Source organism: Cetorhinus maximus, chromosome 4 (genome assembly GCF_964194155.1).
Source record: "Cetorhinus maximus chromosome 4, sCetMax3.hap1.1, whole genome shotgun sequence".
Taxonomy (NCBI): Eukaryota; Metazoa; Chordata; class Chondrichthyes; order Lamniformes; family Cetorhinidae; genus Cetorhinus; species Cetorhinus maximus.
Window position 1 is genome coordinate 143833744 of NC_135882.1, and position 16878 is coordinate 143850621.

Here is a 16878-nt window from a genome sequence, read left to right on the forward strand (position 1 = left end):
AACTAAAAATGAGGTGTCAAGCTGGAGTTACATCACAGAAATACTTGCATGTCAAACAGTGTAAGCAGTACGCAATAGACAGAGCTAAATGATCCTACAACTAATGGATCAAATCTAAGCTGCAGTCCTGCTACATCCAGTCATGAATGGTGGTGGACAATTAAACAACTAATTGGAGGAGGAGTTTCCACAAATATCCACTTCCTCAATGATGGGGAGCTGAGCAGATGGCGTAAGCACAGGCATCTTACTTTCTCCGATTCACACTTTACAACTGAGACCTTGTCCCTTTTTCATTTCAGATATTCAAGAACTAGAATCCTCCCAATCAAAGTAGGAAGTGGAGGATGACAGTGAAAACGAAAAGGCACCATCACTCGTTCTTACACCTAGAGAGAATGACACTGCATATAGAGACAAGGATAGGAAAGGAATCTGCATCTGTTGAAACACTAGATGCAAGTGCACCAGACTCAGGGCAGAGGAAAAGATATTAAGAAGTGACATCTTGCCAAAGGACCAAGTTGCACACAAGGGGCTGAATTTAATGGTTGCGGTGGTGGCGCCAGTGGCAGATCGGAAAGCTGGGGACAACTCCACTGCAGCCACTTCCAGAAGCCCCGACACAATTCTATGCACTTCAGGCAGTTAACTGCCTGGCATTCAGTTCCTTTAAGGGCGGCGATCCAACTCCCAAAAGTTGCCAGCCAATCAGAGGGCCAGCAGCTCTTCAGTTCCAGTTGTGCCACTGAGAGCAGTGGCTATTGCTGATATCACAGCCAGCCAGGATCAGAAACAAAGGAGACCTTGGAATGGAGGTAAGTGTATTGGGCTTTGCAGAGACCTCGGAGTTCATCTTTTCCAACATGAAACAGGTGGTCACCTCCATCAGCACATCTGTGGAAAATAACATGCTACAAAGTCTGATGGCTTGCAATGCAGCACAAAGCGCTTCCAACGGGCTGAGTGCTGCAATGAAATCTCAGAATATGGCTTTGTAAGCTCAGAAGGTTGCCATGATGTTTCTGATACCACTATACAAAGAGGATTCCAGGACATTAATTAGTTAACAGATCAGTAGGGCTGCTGAGCACCACCCCAAGAGAATGGCGGTGGATCCATGGAACATAACCTGGCTGTTATCCGTCAGAATGATAGTTCCCATCTCTGCTATTTTGTTAGTGTCCTTGCTGTTGCCTATCAGTCAGCCAGCTAGCTAGGCCAGACTGTTGCAACTTAGGTCAAGAAGGTGTAGTCTGGGGCAGGCTGTTTAGACCAGGGATGCTTGAGGTTTTCCTCGAAGGCTATCAATAATCTTCTCAATTGAACGTCAGTAGCTTTCTATCACCCATGCTGTAGCCACTGGGGAAATATCTTGTAGAAGCACTGAGATAGGCAAAAGCACAAAGGCGTCAGGCAATAAGGGGATGCTCAATGATGATCAATTTTGTATGCATTATTTAACAAATGAATTTATAAAACTGAATTTCAATTTACATTTTCTGATTGGCTTTTTCATATTGTCAGAAAAAAATGATATGATGGTCAATGATAGGGGAAAGGTAAGAAACGTGGAGTTGTTGGTGAATTTGGAGTTGTAGTTGAGGTTGCTGGTATCACTCATGAATAATCTGATATGGTAGAGTCCTTCCAGAAAGGGTTTGTTTACATTGTAAGCTCCTTTCTCTTTATGCTCCTGTTCCTCAGCTTCTCACCTGATGGCAAGAGCTGTGACTTCATAATGGCGAGGTTGTACAGCATGAAACATACCATCACAAATCTTGATCTTCAATCAGTTGAGTGGTGGAGGGCTCCTCCAGAGCAGGCCAAGCAGTGGTAGCATTGTCTTGAGGATGGCGATGATGTGTTCTATAATGCTCCTTTTGGCAACATGCCTCTCATTCTGGGCTTGCTGTGAAGTTGGGCATAGGTTCCTGACCAGGGTAAAGAATTATGCCATGAGGGAATAACCCAAGCACCCAGCCTTTGCCTTGAGGCGGTGGTTCAAATACAGGTAGAACAAAGGACTGCCGCAAAATGAAGGAGACATGGTGCTTCTAGGATAATGACACCCTTACAATCATATCAAAGAGAAGTAGGCCATTCTGCCCCTTGAGCCTGCTCCACCATTCAATAAGATCATGGCTGATCTGATGTGGCCTTAATTCCACCCTCCTGCCTGCCCCCAATAATCCTGACTCCTTTGTTGATCAAAAATCTGTCTAACTCAGTCTTGAACATATTCAATGACCCAGCCTTCATTGCTCTCTGTGGAAGAGAATTCCAAAGAGCAATGACATTCTGAGAAGGAATTTCTCCTCATCTGTCTTAATTTGAAACTATGCCCCCCCCATTTCGAGATTCCCCCACAAGGTGAAATCTGCTTTCAGCATCTAACCCTGTCAAGCCCACTCAGAATCTTATATATTTCAGTAAGATCACCTGTCATTCTTCTAAAATACAATGAGTATAGGCCCAACCTGCTCAAAAGACAACCCCTTCATCTCAGGAATCAGCCTGGTGAATCTTCTCTGAACAGCTTCCAATGCAAGTATATTCCTCAAGTAAGGTGACCAAAACTGTACACAGTACTCCAGATGTGGTCTCACCAATGCCCTATACAGTTACAGCAAGACTTCCCTAGTTTTATACTCCATCCCCCTTGCAATAAAGACCAATATTCCATTTGCCTTCCTAATTTCTTGCTATATCTATAAATCTAATTGTTTGTGATTCATGTACAAGGGACACCCAAATCCCCCTGTACCATAGCATTCTGCAGTCTTTCTCCATTTAAGTAATATTCTGCTTTTCTATCCCTCCTGCCAAAGTGGAAAACCTCATTATGTTATACTCCATCTCTTATCTGTGGTCACACACACACACCAGCTATACGCTGAGAGAGTGAAATACCTTGTGGTTGATGAAAATGGCTGAGTTCAGGTGAGGAGAGTCAAGTCAATGGCACCCTGAACAATGGAGAAGCTTGCAATCTATCCAAAACCTTGTATACCCTTTGCTTGCTTGTCTCTAGCAAGACAAAATGAAGTTATTCATTCTTTGGATGTAGGTGGTGCTGATTAGGCCAGCATTTATTGCCCATCCCTAATTGCCCTTGAGAATGTGGTGGTGAGCTGCCTTCTTGAACTGCTGCTATCCATGTGGTGTAGGCACACACACAGCGCTATTAAGGAAGAAGTTGTGGAATTTTTAGCCAGCGACAATGAAAGAATGTAATATATTTCCTAGTCAGGATGGTGTGTGACTGGGGCACTTGCAGGTGGAGGTGGTGTTCCCATGCTAGGTGGTAGAGGTTATGGGTTTGGAAAACACTATAGAAGGAGCCTTGGTGAGGTACAGCAGTGCATCCTGTAGAAGGTACATACTGCTGCCACAATACAACAAGGGTGGAGGGAATAAATGTTTAAGTTGGTGGATGGGGTGCTAATCAAGCAGGTTGCTTTGGCCAGGATGGTGCTGAGCTTCTCGAGTGTTGTTGGAGCAGGACTCATCCAGTTAAATGGGGAATGTGCGATCACACTCCTGATCTGTGCCTTGTAGATGGTGGACAGTCTTTGAAAAGTCAGGGGGTGAGCTACTTGTTACAAAATTCCGAGCCTCTGACCTGGTCCACAGTGTTTATGTGGCTGTCCAGTTAGGTTTCTGGGCAATGGAGACCCCAGGATGTTGATGGTATGGGATTCACTGATGATAATGCCATTGAAAGTCAAGGGGAGATAATCAGTTTCTCCCTTGTTGGAAATGACAATTGCCTGGCATTTGTGTGGTACAAATGAATGCTTTTCTCTTCCTATCAAGACTCAGTGACATCCCTCAATCAGCAGTTCACTGCAAACTGCCAGATGCAGCTTATATCTGCAGCAGCAGCCTGAAAAGAGCCAGGTGCATAAAAATTAACAGTCACTTTCACCTTGAAAGCCACAATGTTGTCCTTGCTCTGCTTTGTGACTGCAGTTATAGCTACATCAGTTGACAGATTTCATTCACAACTACCTTTGTGAAGCAAAGCTGTCTCATGCATTGGCCCGTTCTGAAGTTCAAGTAAAAGATTGTATTCTGAAGACACTGGCCAATATGGCCTCCTGCTGAGACCCCTCCTCCCACTTTAGCAGCTTGTCCTGCTCTGCGTGGCCTCTTCATTCTCCCATTCATGTTCGGTTTCCAGATGAAACCCTGTCAGACCACCCACGTCTAGAATCAATTTCTTTGAACACCTTATTTTAAATGAACAAAATAATATATCAGTACCAAACTACTCCTTTTAGACTATTCAAACTTTAGCGGAGTATAGGAAACCTTCCAAAATGTGTACAACTGCACCAACAGCCAATAGAAATAATCCAGCAACTAACCTGTAGATACATCATGATCCCTTTAAATAGCACTGGTGGGGGAATCCTTCATTGTGTTCAATGTTGTGTTCAGCTCTGTGATGTTAAAACTGGACATTGGCTTTAGCATGGAGCTGAAAGTCAGCTGCAGTAGCTTCAAATCAGCACTGCACATTGATTCACATCATCAACTCACTGCTCTGCATGCTGCCAGCAACTGTTTGGTGTGTGTGTGTGAGTGCAAAATCCTTTACTAAGATGGTGGCCTGGGCATCTCCCATCAGCACATGTATCTGGGACCACATTTTCATGCCTCATTCAAATTCATCCCATTTTTCTTTCTTCAAAAAGTGCAATTAAATTTGGCCGACATTCTTGATTTTTATAAACCAAAGCCCCTGTCCTTAATGAACTCATGATTTTTTTTCACTAATTATTAATTTTATGTTGTATTATCCCCTAGAAGCACATCCACTACTGATGTTAGGTAACTAATCTATAGCTGCCCAAGTTATAACCCTTTCTTCTTGGTTTCAGTTGAGCTATTACGTTGGCTATGTTCTAGTCTACTTGTTCAATTTACATACTTAAGGACATTATTCCTCACAACATTACCCACACTGCATGCTGTCAGGACTTTTAGTTTCAACAATTTTTTCAGCAGTGTCAACCAAAGTATCTTCATCTAATTGCCCACCTCTTCCTCTTTTACTCATACCATTTATGAAAACCACTGTTCCTCATCCTCCATTGCATTTTCTTTGCCATTTCTAATTGATCCTACCTATTCTTTAACTACTTTGTGTTTATAACATGTTTCACGATCTTATCTACTATCTTATCTGTCAGTCTTTCTTCATAAGCTCTTAGTAATATTTTATCTTACTGAAATTCATTTTGTCAGTCAAGCATTTTTAATGTTTCCAGTGTATCAAAGCATTACTGAGTTCATAAAGTTCCGACCCAACAACTATATTGGAGAAGGGTTTACGACTTTAGCAAGCGCAACAAAGTAGTACAGCAGCTTCAGAACACAGGACAGCATTTAAATTATCTTTATAACAGTTTAAACTCTAGAATTAACATTGATGATATTGCAAGTTCATGTGAGATTACTCCAGCTGCATTTTTAACCGATGGTAACCCATATATTTCTAATAGGTTTATGGATCTGTTAAAATATAAGTATGAAGAATGTTTTGCAAATGTGGTAAGCTGATATTGCCTTCAGTAATTAGTAAACTTACTGCTATTCAAAACAATCTGTGAGCCTCCTCAGCAATGTTTTCAATGCAAGTCTGCATAATTGCTTTAAATTAAATAAAAACAAGGTGAAGGTCCAAGGCCCATCATACAGCACACTACCAAGAAACTGCAATTAGGTGATGGCAAGCATGTATAGATTGTATGGGGAAAGGAAGATTGTAACAATTGGAGTCGTCAAGTTTAAGCATCAATTATTTTCTGTCCAAATTCCTGCCTTGTGCATTATAATGTGTCAAGACTGACGCTTACATTTTTAAAATGTTCCCAATTAGTTAAATCCAAGTGTTCAAATGCAGAGCATCTCTATAGGATGGATGCAGCTGTTCAGTAAAGTCTGAGTTTCCATTTACAATTAACCCTGGAAAATTGGAAAAGAATCATGGATTGTTAGCAGTCTTGAAGGCAGTTCCATGCTGGGATATCAGAAGTTTGCACCTAAATTGAGCTGCAACTGACTCGAGTGGTTGATGCTGAAACTGGGTACACTGAAAATATCTCACCTTGATGGGGTGAAGCCTTTTGTGAAATTCAGAATGGATCAAGTGGCAGGGAAAGATCATGGTTTGAGCACCAATGTTTACTTCGCTACTGAAGATGATTTGGAAATTTTAACAACTAAAATCTCTACATCAAGTGGATGAAGACAAAATAAGGGGGCAATTTCCATGTCCCCTGATGTTAACACGGTGTTTATAATGGCCTCAAAACAGGGTTAGTAATGATACCATCCCGTTAACACTGACGACAAAGTCAGTGACATTTTGAAAGGGACCTAATGCTGGATGCTCGAAACAACCATCTGTTTTGAACAGTCTGCTTTGTGAGCAGTCCGACCAGTTACACAGGCAGTGGAGAAGAAGGAATCAGCCAAGGTAACTTTGGAATTATTTTCAAAGGGCCCGGAGAAGCGGTTGGTTTGGCTCAATGTTGAGAGGCCTCAATTCGTTGGCCCGCAAGTTATCAGTTTGATATTAATGAGACAAGCGCCTCACCTGCAGTCCTCTTCGTGCAGTTTTGGGCATTCAAACAGTGCATTTTTCCAATGGGGTAGCCCAAAACCCAAAAAAGTGACAAGGAGGACTTTTGGTTCCCATTTACCTTGCTGGAAATTTCAGGACTCAAAAAGGTTATTCAGTCCAAAACTGTACAAAAACCCCCAAACCTCAATGAACCCCAGAAGGTTCACCCCATACTAAAATAGGACAGCTTTTTTTCTACTTGTACATTGGATGAAAGATGTAGAGAACACCACAACCCAGATAGTTACAGTTCCTTCCTAAGAAAATGGAAAATTTTGCAACAGTTGCAAAATCAAAAGATTTAAATTCATTTTGGCATGCGAAAGGTAAGGTTTCAACACATAAATTTAACAATGTCATTTAGACTATTTCTTACCACAGTATCCACATTCCAGATCACCATAGACCTTCCTAATCTTCTCATAAAGACTGACATTCAGTTGTCTTTTCTGTAAGCTGTCAAGAACTTGCTGGAAGGCTCCAAGGTCCACACCATCCTTTTGAGCTTCTGTTCTCGAGGGAATTTTCTCAAAAGTCAAGTGTGAAGCTGTTGAATTGCACAAATCTTTGGCACCATCAAGCTGAACCATTTCAAATGAATCTTCATTTTGGGCCACACAAGATTCATACTCCTTGAGGGAATCAGCACCATCCTGGTCAGTGCAACTAGACTGATGGTTTGTCCCTGTGCTTTCAGAGTCTACCACAGTGTCACTGCTAACAGGGAGAGCTGGCAAGATTTCACCCTGACACTCATCCATAGACTGTTGCTCATTTTTCGAAGATATGTTACTTTCATCCAAAGATACTTCTTCATGTTGGATGGTCCCAGGACCATCTGAAGGATTGTCCAAGACTTTCGAATGGACCTGCATAACCTCTTCTTGTTGAGTAAGACTCTGCATGGGAATGTTAGGTTCTTCATTGTCAAGTTCTACAAGAACCTGGTGCCCATTTGCATCTTGGTCACAGCCATTGAAACCAGCGCTATCAGCAGAGTCCTCCAAGGCCTCCGGTTGAATGTCCCCTCCCGACTCTAGAAGGTAGAAGCTCTGATTAATGGAGTTATTGAATACTGAATCCTCCCCCAAGTCACTATGAGCCTCCTTGACGTGACACTTTAACTTGACCGAGCTAACAAACTTCTTGGCACACACGGAGCAAATGTAGATAAATTTATGTTTGCGGACATGCGCCTCTAGTGAATGGTATTTTGTGGCTCCATGATCGCAAAGCTCGCAAGCAAATGGGCGGTCATCGCCATGGACCAGCATGTGCCGATCGCGGTCTGATTCATTTTTAAACTTGCGTTCGCACACATGGCAGTCGTACAGCAGCTGCCGTTTGCCCTCCCTCGTCAGCAGGCGCAGTTCGTCGTAGACCTCTTTGACTTTCTCCTCATCCATGTCGTGGCTCTCCTGGATGTGCTTGAGCAGGTTCTTGACATCCGAGTATTTCTTTTTGCAAAAGCGGCAATGTTGCTTGATCTTTTTGTGCACACGTTCAATGTGCACTTTCAGATGCCCTTTGCTGAGGCAGGTGAAGACACAGTAGTCACAGCTGAATTTTTCCCCCGTGTGCTTGCGCATATGGACGATAAGGTTGGCCTTGATTGTGCTGGCATAGTCACATTGCGAACATTTATAAGGTTTCTCATTGGTATGAATTCTGAGGTGAGCTTGAAGTGAGTGCTTAAATTTAAATACTTTATTGCAATATTCACATGTAAAAATCTTCAGCTGCGTGGTCCCTTGTCTGAAAGAACAGAAAGATTCTCTTGTAAGTTTTCAGCCTATATGTAGGACCTTTCTATTGTCATGTATAGCAGAAACCTTGTTAATGATTCCCTTTGGGTTTTTTTAAAAAGTCATTTCTTTGTCCAATTCCAGAAGTCTGTGGATTCAAGTCACATTCCAGAGACCCGAGCACACAATCTTAGGCTGATACTCTAGTGCAGTGCTGAGACAGTGCTGCCCTGTTCCAGATGAGACATTAAACTGAGGCCCTGTCTACCTTCTCAGATGGACTTAAAAGATTGAATGGCACTTTTCAAAGTACAGCAGAGATGTCCTCACCAGTATGCTCGCCAAAATTTATCCCTCAATAGATACCAAATCCAGACTATCTGGCCATCATCTCAATGCAGTGTCTGGGACCTTACTGCGTACAAATCAGCTGTCACATTTCCTACATTACAACAGTGACTACACTTCAAAAGTACTTTACAGTAAAGCAACCTGTCTCCACGTGTGCACCTCAAGGAACTGTTAACAATCCAGGCTCATGAACATTCCACAGAATCCTGGAGCAGGAACCTGGCTAATTATTACCTCGACTACAGCTCCTCACACCCCGCTTCCTGTAAGGATGCCATCCCACTCTCTTAGTTCCTTCGCCTCCGTCGCATCTGTTCTGATGATACTACCTTCAAAAACAGTTCCTCTGACATGTCCTCCTTCTTCCTTAACCGAGGTTTTCCACCCATGGTCGTTGACAGGGCCCTCAACCGTGTCCAGCCCATCTCCCGCGCATCCGGCCTCATGCCTTCTCCTCCCTCCCAGAAACATGATAGGGTCCCCCTTGTCCTCACTTATCACCCCACCAGCCTCCGCATTCAAAGGATCATCCTCCGCCATTTCCGCCAACTCCAGCATGATGCCACCACCAAACACATCTTCCCTTCACCCCCCCTGGCGGCATTCCGTACGGGTCGTTCCCTCCGGGACACCCTGGTCCACTCCTCCATCACCCCCTACTCCTCAACCCCCACCTATAGCACCTCCCCATGCCCACGCAGAAGATGCAACACCTGCCCCTTCACTTCCTCTCTCCTCACCATCCAAGGGCCCAAACACTCCTTTCAAGTGAAGCAGCATTTCACTTGCATTTCCCCTAACTTAGTCTACTGCATTCGTTGCTCCCAATGCGGTCTCCTCTACATTGGAGAGACCAAACGCAAACTGGGCGACCGCTTTGCAGAACACCTGCGGTCTGTCCGCAAGAAAGACCCAAACCTCCCTGTCGCTTGCCATTTTAACACTCCACCCTGTTCTCCTGTCCACATGTCTGTCCTTGGCTTGCTGCATTGTTCCAGTGAAGCCCAACGCAAACTGGAGGAACAGCACCTCATCTTCCGACTAGGCACTTTACAGCCTTCCGGACTGAATATTGAATTCAACAACTTTAGATCTTGAACTCCCTCCCCCATCCCCACCCCCTTTCTGTTTCTTCCCCCTCCCTTTTGTTTTTTTCCAATAATTTATATAGATTTTTCTTTTCCCACCTGTTTCCATTATTTTTAAATCTATAACTGTAATGCCCTGTCAGTCTTTCCACCCCACCCCCACTAGAGCTGTACCTTGAGTGTCCTGTCATCCATTCTTAATTAGCACATTCACTTAGATAATATCACCACCTTTTACACGTCTTTGTTCCTTTGTCTGTGACATCTTTTGATTATCTGCTCCTATCACTGCTTGCTTGTCCCTACAACCACCACCCCCCCCAACTTCTCTCCCCCCACCCCCCCCACAACCCACCTTAAACCAGCTTATATTTCACCCCCCTCCTAACTTTACTCAGTTCTGCTGAAGGGTCATGAGGACTCAAAACGTCAACTCTTTTCTTCTCCGCCAATGCTGCCAGACCTGCTGAGTTTTTCCAGGTAATTCTGTTTTTGTTTTGGATTTCCAGCATCCGCAGTAGTTTTTTGTTTTTATAATTATTACCCTCCCTTACCCAAGAACATGAAGCTCAAAAGTGGTGCCTAGTTAGTGCTCCAAATGAAGTCAACCAAATTGGCACATAATGCTCCAATTTTAACTAATGCTTTTGGAGATGCACTGCAGTGGCAGAAAATGATCTTATTGGTGTAAAAATTGCTATAAACTCTGTTGCTACCTGATAAATACTTGATAAACTATTCTCTCAGATGGGATAACAAAAAAATTGCTTGTATATAGAACAATGTTAACAAATTATGGAAACTACTTACCAAATTAATCAGCAGATTTCTGTTAGCAGCAGACATTAAAAGCACAGCCTATATTTTCCAATTGTAATGTCAACAATAATCTATTTACAATCAGAAAATCTAGGCCTACAATTTCTGACTTCGTTCATACGCTAGATGTCAGAAAGTTTCAGACATGGTCATGATTTCTACATCTGTTGACAGAACCATCACACAGTAAATTGTTGTTAACAACTACAATTAAGTTAATTACAGTTGACAGCTATAAGCAAATGGACGAACAATTCGTCCTACTGTCCTGTTTCCAAGAAAACACTCTAGATATTGGACAAGCAAGAAAACTGACTCAAAATCACTAGTCAAATTGCATTTTAGCTGAGAGATCATGTCGTGAATAGAAATTAAAAATCCAAGCAGTAAAACAAAAACAACAAATGCTGGAAACTCAAGGTTAAATTAGAAACTGATCTCGTTCGTCCTTCAAGGCAAAAATGAACACGTTAATCATCTAGGGTGTTTCGTAGGGTACGGGTGAGTACGGAGGTTCCTGCCAAGGCCAGTCCACGCCCAGAAGGTTCTGTTGCAAATAGGACATGATACCTCGGATGTTTGAGTTTTGGACGAGTTGTTGGAAGCTGGTGGAAGTGTCTGACAGACCAGTCAGCTTCCCAGAAAGGAAGGAGAGTTAAATGCCTCATTGTTTGATTATTACAGCAATGAGCAATGCTGTACGAAGAGGGATTGCTGCAGGCAGTTACTTTCAGTATGAAAGTCCCAATAGGGTCAGCATCTTGAACCCCACAAGAGATAATCCTTAGTATTAGTCTATTTCTTCACCACCCCAGAAAGTAGGAATTGCCAAAGTCCAGCTACATAAAATTGTCGTTTGGTAGTACAGAACTTGAGTATTGCTGAAAAGAGGACAGATATGTCTAAGCTTTTCATCTTGCACTCATCAGGGCACTCAAAGAATATCAATATAAGGGGAAAACAACAATTTATACTGTATGTGAAGAGTGTGCTGATTGGTTGGCAAGTAGCACTGCCATGGAGAATGCACCAGTGATGTTGACTGACAGTTAACGGCCAAGCATTGTTTGAAATTTAATCCAGGCAGCTTGACCCTGATTGGTCAAAGCACTGCCCTGAGGAATGAGTCAGCAAATGGCTGTCACTTATTTTGTTTAGCTAAAACAGGCGCAATGTACGTACATAGTATATGAATTTCAGTGCCAGTGTAATGCTGGGTATGTAGGTCGTACATCCCAAAGACTGGCGTATCATGTCAAACAGCATGTCTCAGCTGTGGTTCGCAACAGGGAAGGTACAGACTGTACCCAACCAGCCTGTGCTTGCAAAACTCAAAACACTGTGTCCAACATTAGATGTGATTCCGCGATTGGACAACATTTGCTAAATAATCCTCAATGTGCTAAGAATTATACTGACAACTAATGTAAGATGGTCAGTCAGTCTCACAGTGTGACACATTTGCATGTTAATACACAGGGCCCTGTTCTTTGCAGATAGAAAGAACATGTACATACACTGTGCCTGTTTCAGCTAAACAAAATAAATGACAGCCATTCGCTGACTCATTCCTCAGGGCAACACCTGAGGAATGAGTCAAAAGCAACCTTCGGATTCAAAAACAACCTTCAGGAAAGAATATATTTAAAAAAAGCAAATTTTCAGAGTTAAAAATTAAAAGAGCAGGAGCGTGGTGCCAACTGGATAGTTCTTAAAGAGCCCTGCACACATGATGGACCAAATGGCCTCTTTCTGTGCAATGTTATTCTACATTCGGATTTGTACTTTGTTCCAAAGTGAACAACTTCATCCTTCTTCAGTAATCACCATGTAACACAGTTTTGAATTAATAGGGACAATTTTAACCAATCCAATGAGAAACTGATGTTCAGAACACTGGATTTACACACTGCCAATCCTACTCATTTTAAAGGCAATGGAATTCCCTCCCTAACAACACCTTGGATGTACCTACACCACATTGACTGCAGCAGTTCAAGGAGGTGACTCCCCACCACCTTATCAAGGGCAATTAGGAATGGACAACAAATGATGACCTTGCCAGAAAGAATTTTAAAAAAATAGTGAAGTGCAAAATCAGCATTCCACCCAATTCTCATGGAATCCCTATGGGATTCCTGCCCAGCTCATTAGGTTATCTGTGCCCCTTTTTAACTTCCTGCTTCTATATATACAACCTACTGTGCCCCATACAAACTTGGATATACAACTCTATTCCTTCATCCAACTCAGTTATATACATGATGATGATCTGAAATTCCTCCAATTCCATACATAACCTGATCAAAAACCTTCTAGAAGTCCAAATAGTCAATATACAGACTCACTCCTCTGTACACTATATTAGTGACACGTTCAAAAAATTGAACTTGATTAGTCAGACATGATCTATCTTTTATAAATGCATGATTCTCCATGTTCAGCACACACTAGTCAAAATATTCTGGCCTTATTAGATCCTAGAAACTTCCCCACAACTGACAGGTCTGTACTTTCTCCACCACTCCTACCACCCCGCAACCCCCACCCTTTGTAACTAATGGAGTGACATTTGCAATTTTCCAATAAAAGATACAATTCCCAAATCTACAGCACTTTAGGAAATTATGACTAGTGCATCTTCCATTTTTTTTTAAAAAGTCCTATTATTTTCTACATTACCATTTTCTCCTATTAAATCCACTAGGTTCCTCCCTTTGACTTATTTTTAGGTTCCCTTATATTTTGTCTTCTTCCTTTACTGAAAACAGAGTTTATCATCTTATAAAATCTTGCTCAAATCATCCCCCAAGTCTCTGAAACTATTTATCCCAGTTCTTCGAACATATTTGGGTGACTAAAGAGCTTTCAATTGGGAATTAATTTTGCAGTGCTCTTTTGCGCCTTTTCCAAAGCATCAATTATCAACCTTGTGAGGAGGTCAAAACTAAATACTGTATTCTAACAGAGGCTTAACCAAGAGCACAAGGTAAAAATGCCATGCTTTGTTTATTGTCCTGTAAATACACTAGCACCCTAGTTGATCTAGCTACATCTTCATCAATTGATCATCAATCTTTAGAGATCTATGCACTGTATGCCTTCTACCTAGTATTGTATTACACATTGATAATGGAGTTCTTGATTAATCATAGCAATCTATCATTACCAATTAGTATACAACAGGCTCAGACATGATAAGAGGAAAACCCCTGTGAAAACAGCTTTGGGAACCATGGGTCCAAAGTCACCTGTTCCTCACAAGCATGCTACACTTACCACATGTTATGTCTCAAAATATAAAAATACTAATTTCTAAAAGAAACCTATTTAACTTGCATCAATACAAACTGTTTCCATTGTCACCTTAGGGAATCTATTTTGGAAACCTATTTGCTAAACTGACTACAGCTTCAAGAAATCAAAGAAAGAGCATCAATGTAGTGCTTTTCATGACCACCAGATATTTCAAAGCGTTATATAGTCACTTTTAAAGTGTAGTCACTTATATATTATTCTAGAAACAAGGTAGCCAAACTTGTGCACAGCAAACTCCCACAAATAGCAATATCATAATGATTGAGAGATAAATATTGGCCAGGATACCAGGATACTCTTCTTCAAAATAGTGGGATGGGATATTTTTCATCCAGCAGAGTAGCAGATGCGGCCTTGGTTTAACATCTCATCCAAAGGAAGGTACCTCTAACAGTGCAGCATACCCTCCTCAGTACTGTACTGGATTGTCAGCCTCAATTTTTGTGCTCGAGTCAGAACCCTGCGACTCAGAAGCGACAATGCTACCAACTGAACCACAAATGAGATCAGCAGAATCCCAATGATCCTTCCCCAAGCCTAGATGCCCAAAACGAGTCAGGAAAACCAATTATAGATTGCGTATACAGCTGTCTTGTCTGTCTCCATCATAGATAATACATGAAAAATGGAACATTATCCCCACCCACCTTCAGGTGGAGGTAACAAGGAATGAAGTTAGTTAAAGTAAATGGGTCTGTGCCAACTAATGCTAATTTTTCTGAAATGCAGACACACCTGAAAGAATTCTGAGCCAGTTCCAACGGTGCCTGCTGTATAGCATATTCCTGGTAACCCTTGCGCAAAGCCGATTCTTGGCCAATACTTTCTGGCTCAGCTGCTGGGGTTTCCTCAGCTGGGGAGGCCTCAACAGGGATAATCTTTGTGGCACCTAGAATACAAATAGAATATTTCATGGTTGCACAACTTAGCAGGTTCAAGATTTGGCAAGGATAACATTTTATTTAGACTTAAACATGTAGTACTCCTTCAGGCACACTGATCAACACCTGAAATTAAGCAGGTCTGAGTTAGTGGTTATGATTTTAAATTTGAGAAGCTACCAGTGGGAATAGAAACATAGAAAATAGGAGCAGGAGTAGGCCATTCAGCCCTTCAAGCCTGCTCCGCCATTCATAATGATCATGGCTGATCATCCAACTCAATGGCCTGCTCCCGCTTTCTCCCCATATCCTTTGATCCCTTTTGCCCAAACTCTAACTCCTTCTTGAAAACATGCAATATTTTGGCCTCAACTACTTTCTGTGGTAGCGAATTCCACAGGCTCACCACTCTCTGGGTGAAGAAAATTCTCCTCATTTCAGTCCTAAATGGACTACCCCATACCCTCAGACTGTGACCCCTGGTTCTGGACTCCCCCACCATCGGGAACATCCTTCCTGCATCTACCCTGTCTAGTCCTGTTAGAATTTTATAGATTTCTATGAGATCCCCTCTCATTCTTCTGAACTCCAAAGAATATAATCCTAATCGACTCAATCTCTCCTCATATGTCACTCCCACCATCCCAGGAATCAGTCTGGTAAACCTTCGCTGCACTCCCTCTATAGCAAGAATATCCTTCCTCAGATAAGGAGGCCAAAACTGCACACAACATTCCAAGTGTGGTCTCAACAAGGCCCTGTATAATTGCAGCAAGACATCCCTGTTCCTGTACTCGAATCCTCTGGCTATGAAGGCCAACATACCATTTGCCTTCTTTACCGCCTGCTGCATCTGCGTGCTTACCTTCAGCGACTGGTGTACGAGGACACTCGGGTCTCGTTGCACATTCCCCTCTCAATTTATAGCCATTCAGATAATAATCTGCCTTCCTGATTTTGCTACCAAAGTGGATAACCTCACATTTATCCACATTAAACTGCATCTGCCATGCATTTGTCCACTCACTCAGCTTGACCAAATCACACTGAAGCATTTCTGCATCCTCCTCACAGCTCACCCTCCCACCCAGCTTTGTGTCATCTGCAAATTTGGAGATATTACATTTAGTTCCCTCATCTAAATCATTAATATATATTGTGAATAACTGGGGTCCCAGCGCCAATCCCTGCGGTACCCCACTAGTCACTGCCTGCCATTCGGAAAAAGACCCGTTTATTCCTACTCTTTGTTTCCTGTCTGCCAACCAGCTTTCTATCCATCTCAATACACCAGCCGGAATCCCATGCGCTTTAATTTTACACGCTAATCTCTTATGTGGGACTTTGTCGAAAGCCTTCCGAAAGTACAAATAAACCACATCCACTGGCTCACCCTCATCAACTCTACTAGTTACATCCTCAAAAAATTCCAGTAGATTTGTCAACCATTTCGTAAATCCATGCTGACTCTGTCCCGATTCTGCCACTGTTTTCCAAATGCTCAGCTATTAAATCTTTTATAATGGACTCTAGAACTTACCCCACTACCGATGTCAGGCTGACTGGTCTATAATTCCTTGTTTTCTCTCTACCACCCTTTTTAAATAGTGGGGTTACATTAGCTACCCTCCAATCTGTAGGAACTGTTCTAGAGTCTATAGAATCTCAGAAGATGACCACCAATGCATCCACTATTTCTAGGGCCACTTCCTTAAGTACTCTGGGATGTAGATTATCAGGCCCTGGGGATTTATCGGCCTTCAATCCCATCAATTTCTCCAACACCATTTCCCTACTAATACTGATTTCTTTCACTTCCTCCCTCTCATTAAACCGTGTTCCCCAACATTTCTGGTATGTTAATAGTGTCCTCCTTTGTGATGACAGAACCAAAGTATGTATTTAGTTGGTCAGCCATTTCTTTGTTCCCCATTATAAATTCCCGTTTCTGACTGTAAGGGACCTACATTTGTCTTCACCAATCTTTTTCTCTTCACATACCTATAGAAACTTTTACAGTCAATTTTAATGTTCCCTGC

The 16878-nt window shown here is 42.3% G+C and overlaps 1 protein-coding gene across 6 annotated transcripts in view; it reads right to left on the reverse strand.

The window, feature by feature from the left end:
* Window positions 1-16878, reverse strand: part of zfat (zinc finger and AT hook domain containing) — a 200467-nt gene that overhangs the window by 139034 nt on the left and 44555 nt on the right. For all 6 annotated transcript variants that reach the window (XR_013576453.1, XR_013576454.1, XM_078540954.1 and 3 more), the window contains exons 5-6: window positions 14694-14847; window positions 7014-8392 (exon numbers count right to left, since the gene is read on the reverse strand). Coding sequence is in view for 4 of the 6 variants with exons in the window: in XM_078540954.1 (XP_078397080.1) it covers window positions 7014-8392; window positions 14694-14847 (1533 nt within the window). In the remaining 2 variants the exon portion in view is untranslated. The remainder of the gene's footprint in view (window positions 1-7013; window positions 8393-14693; window positions 14848-16878) is intronic.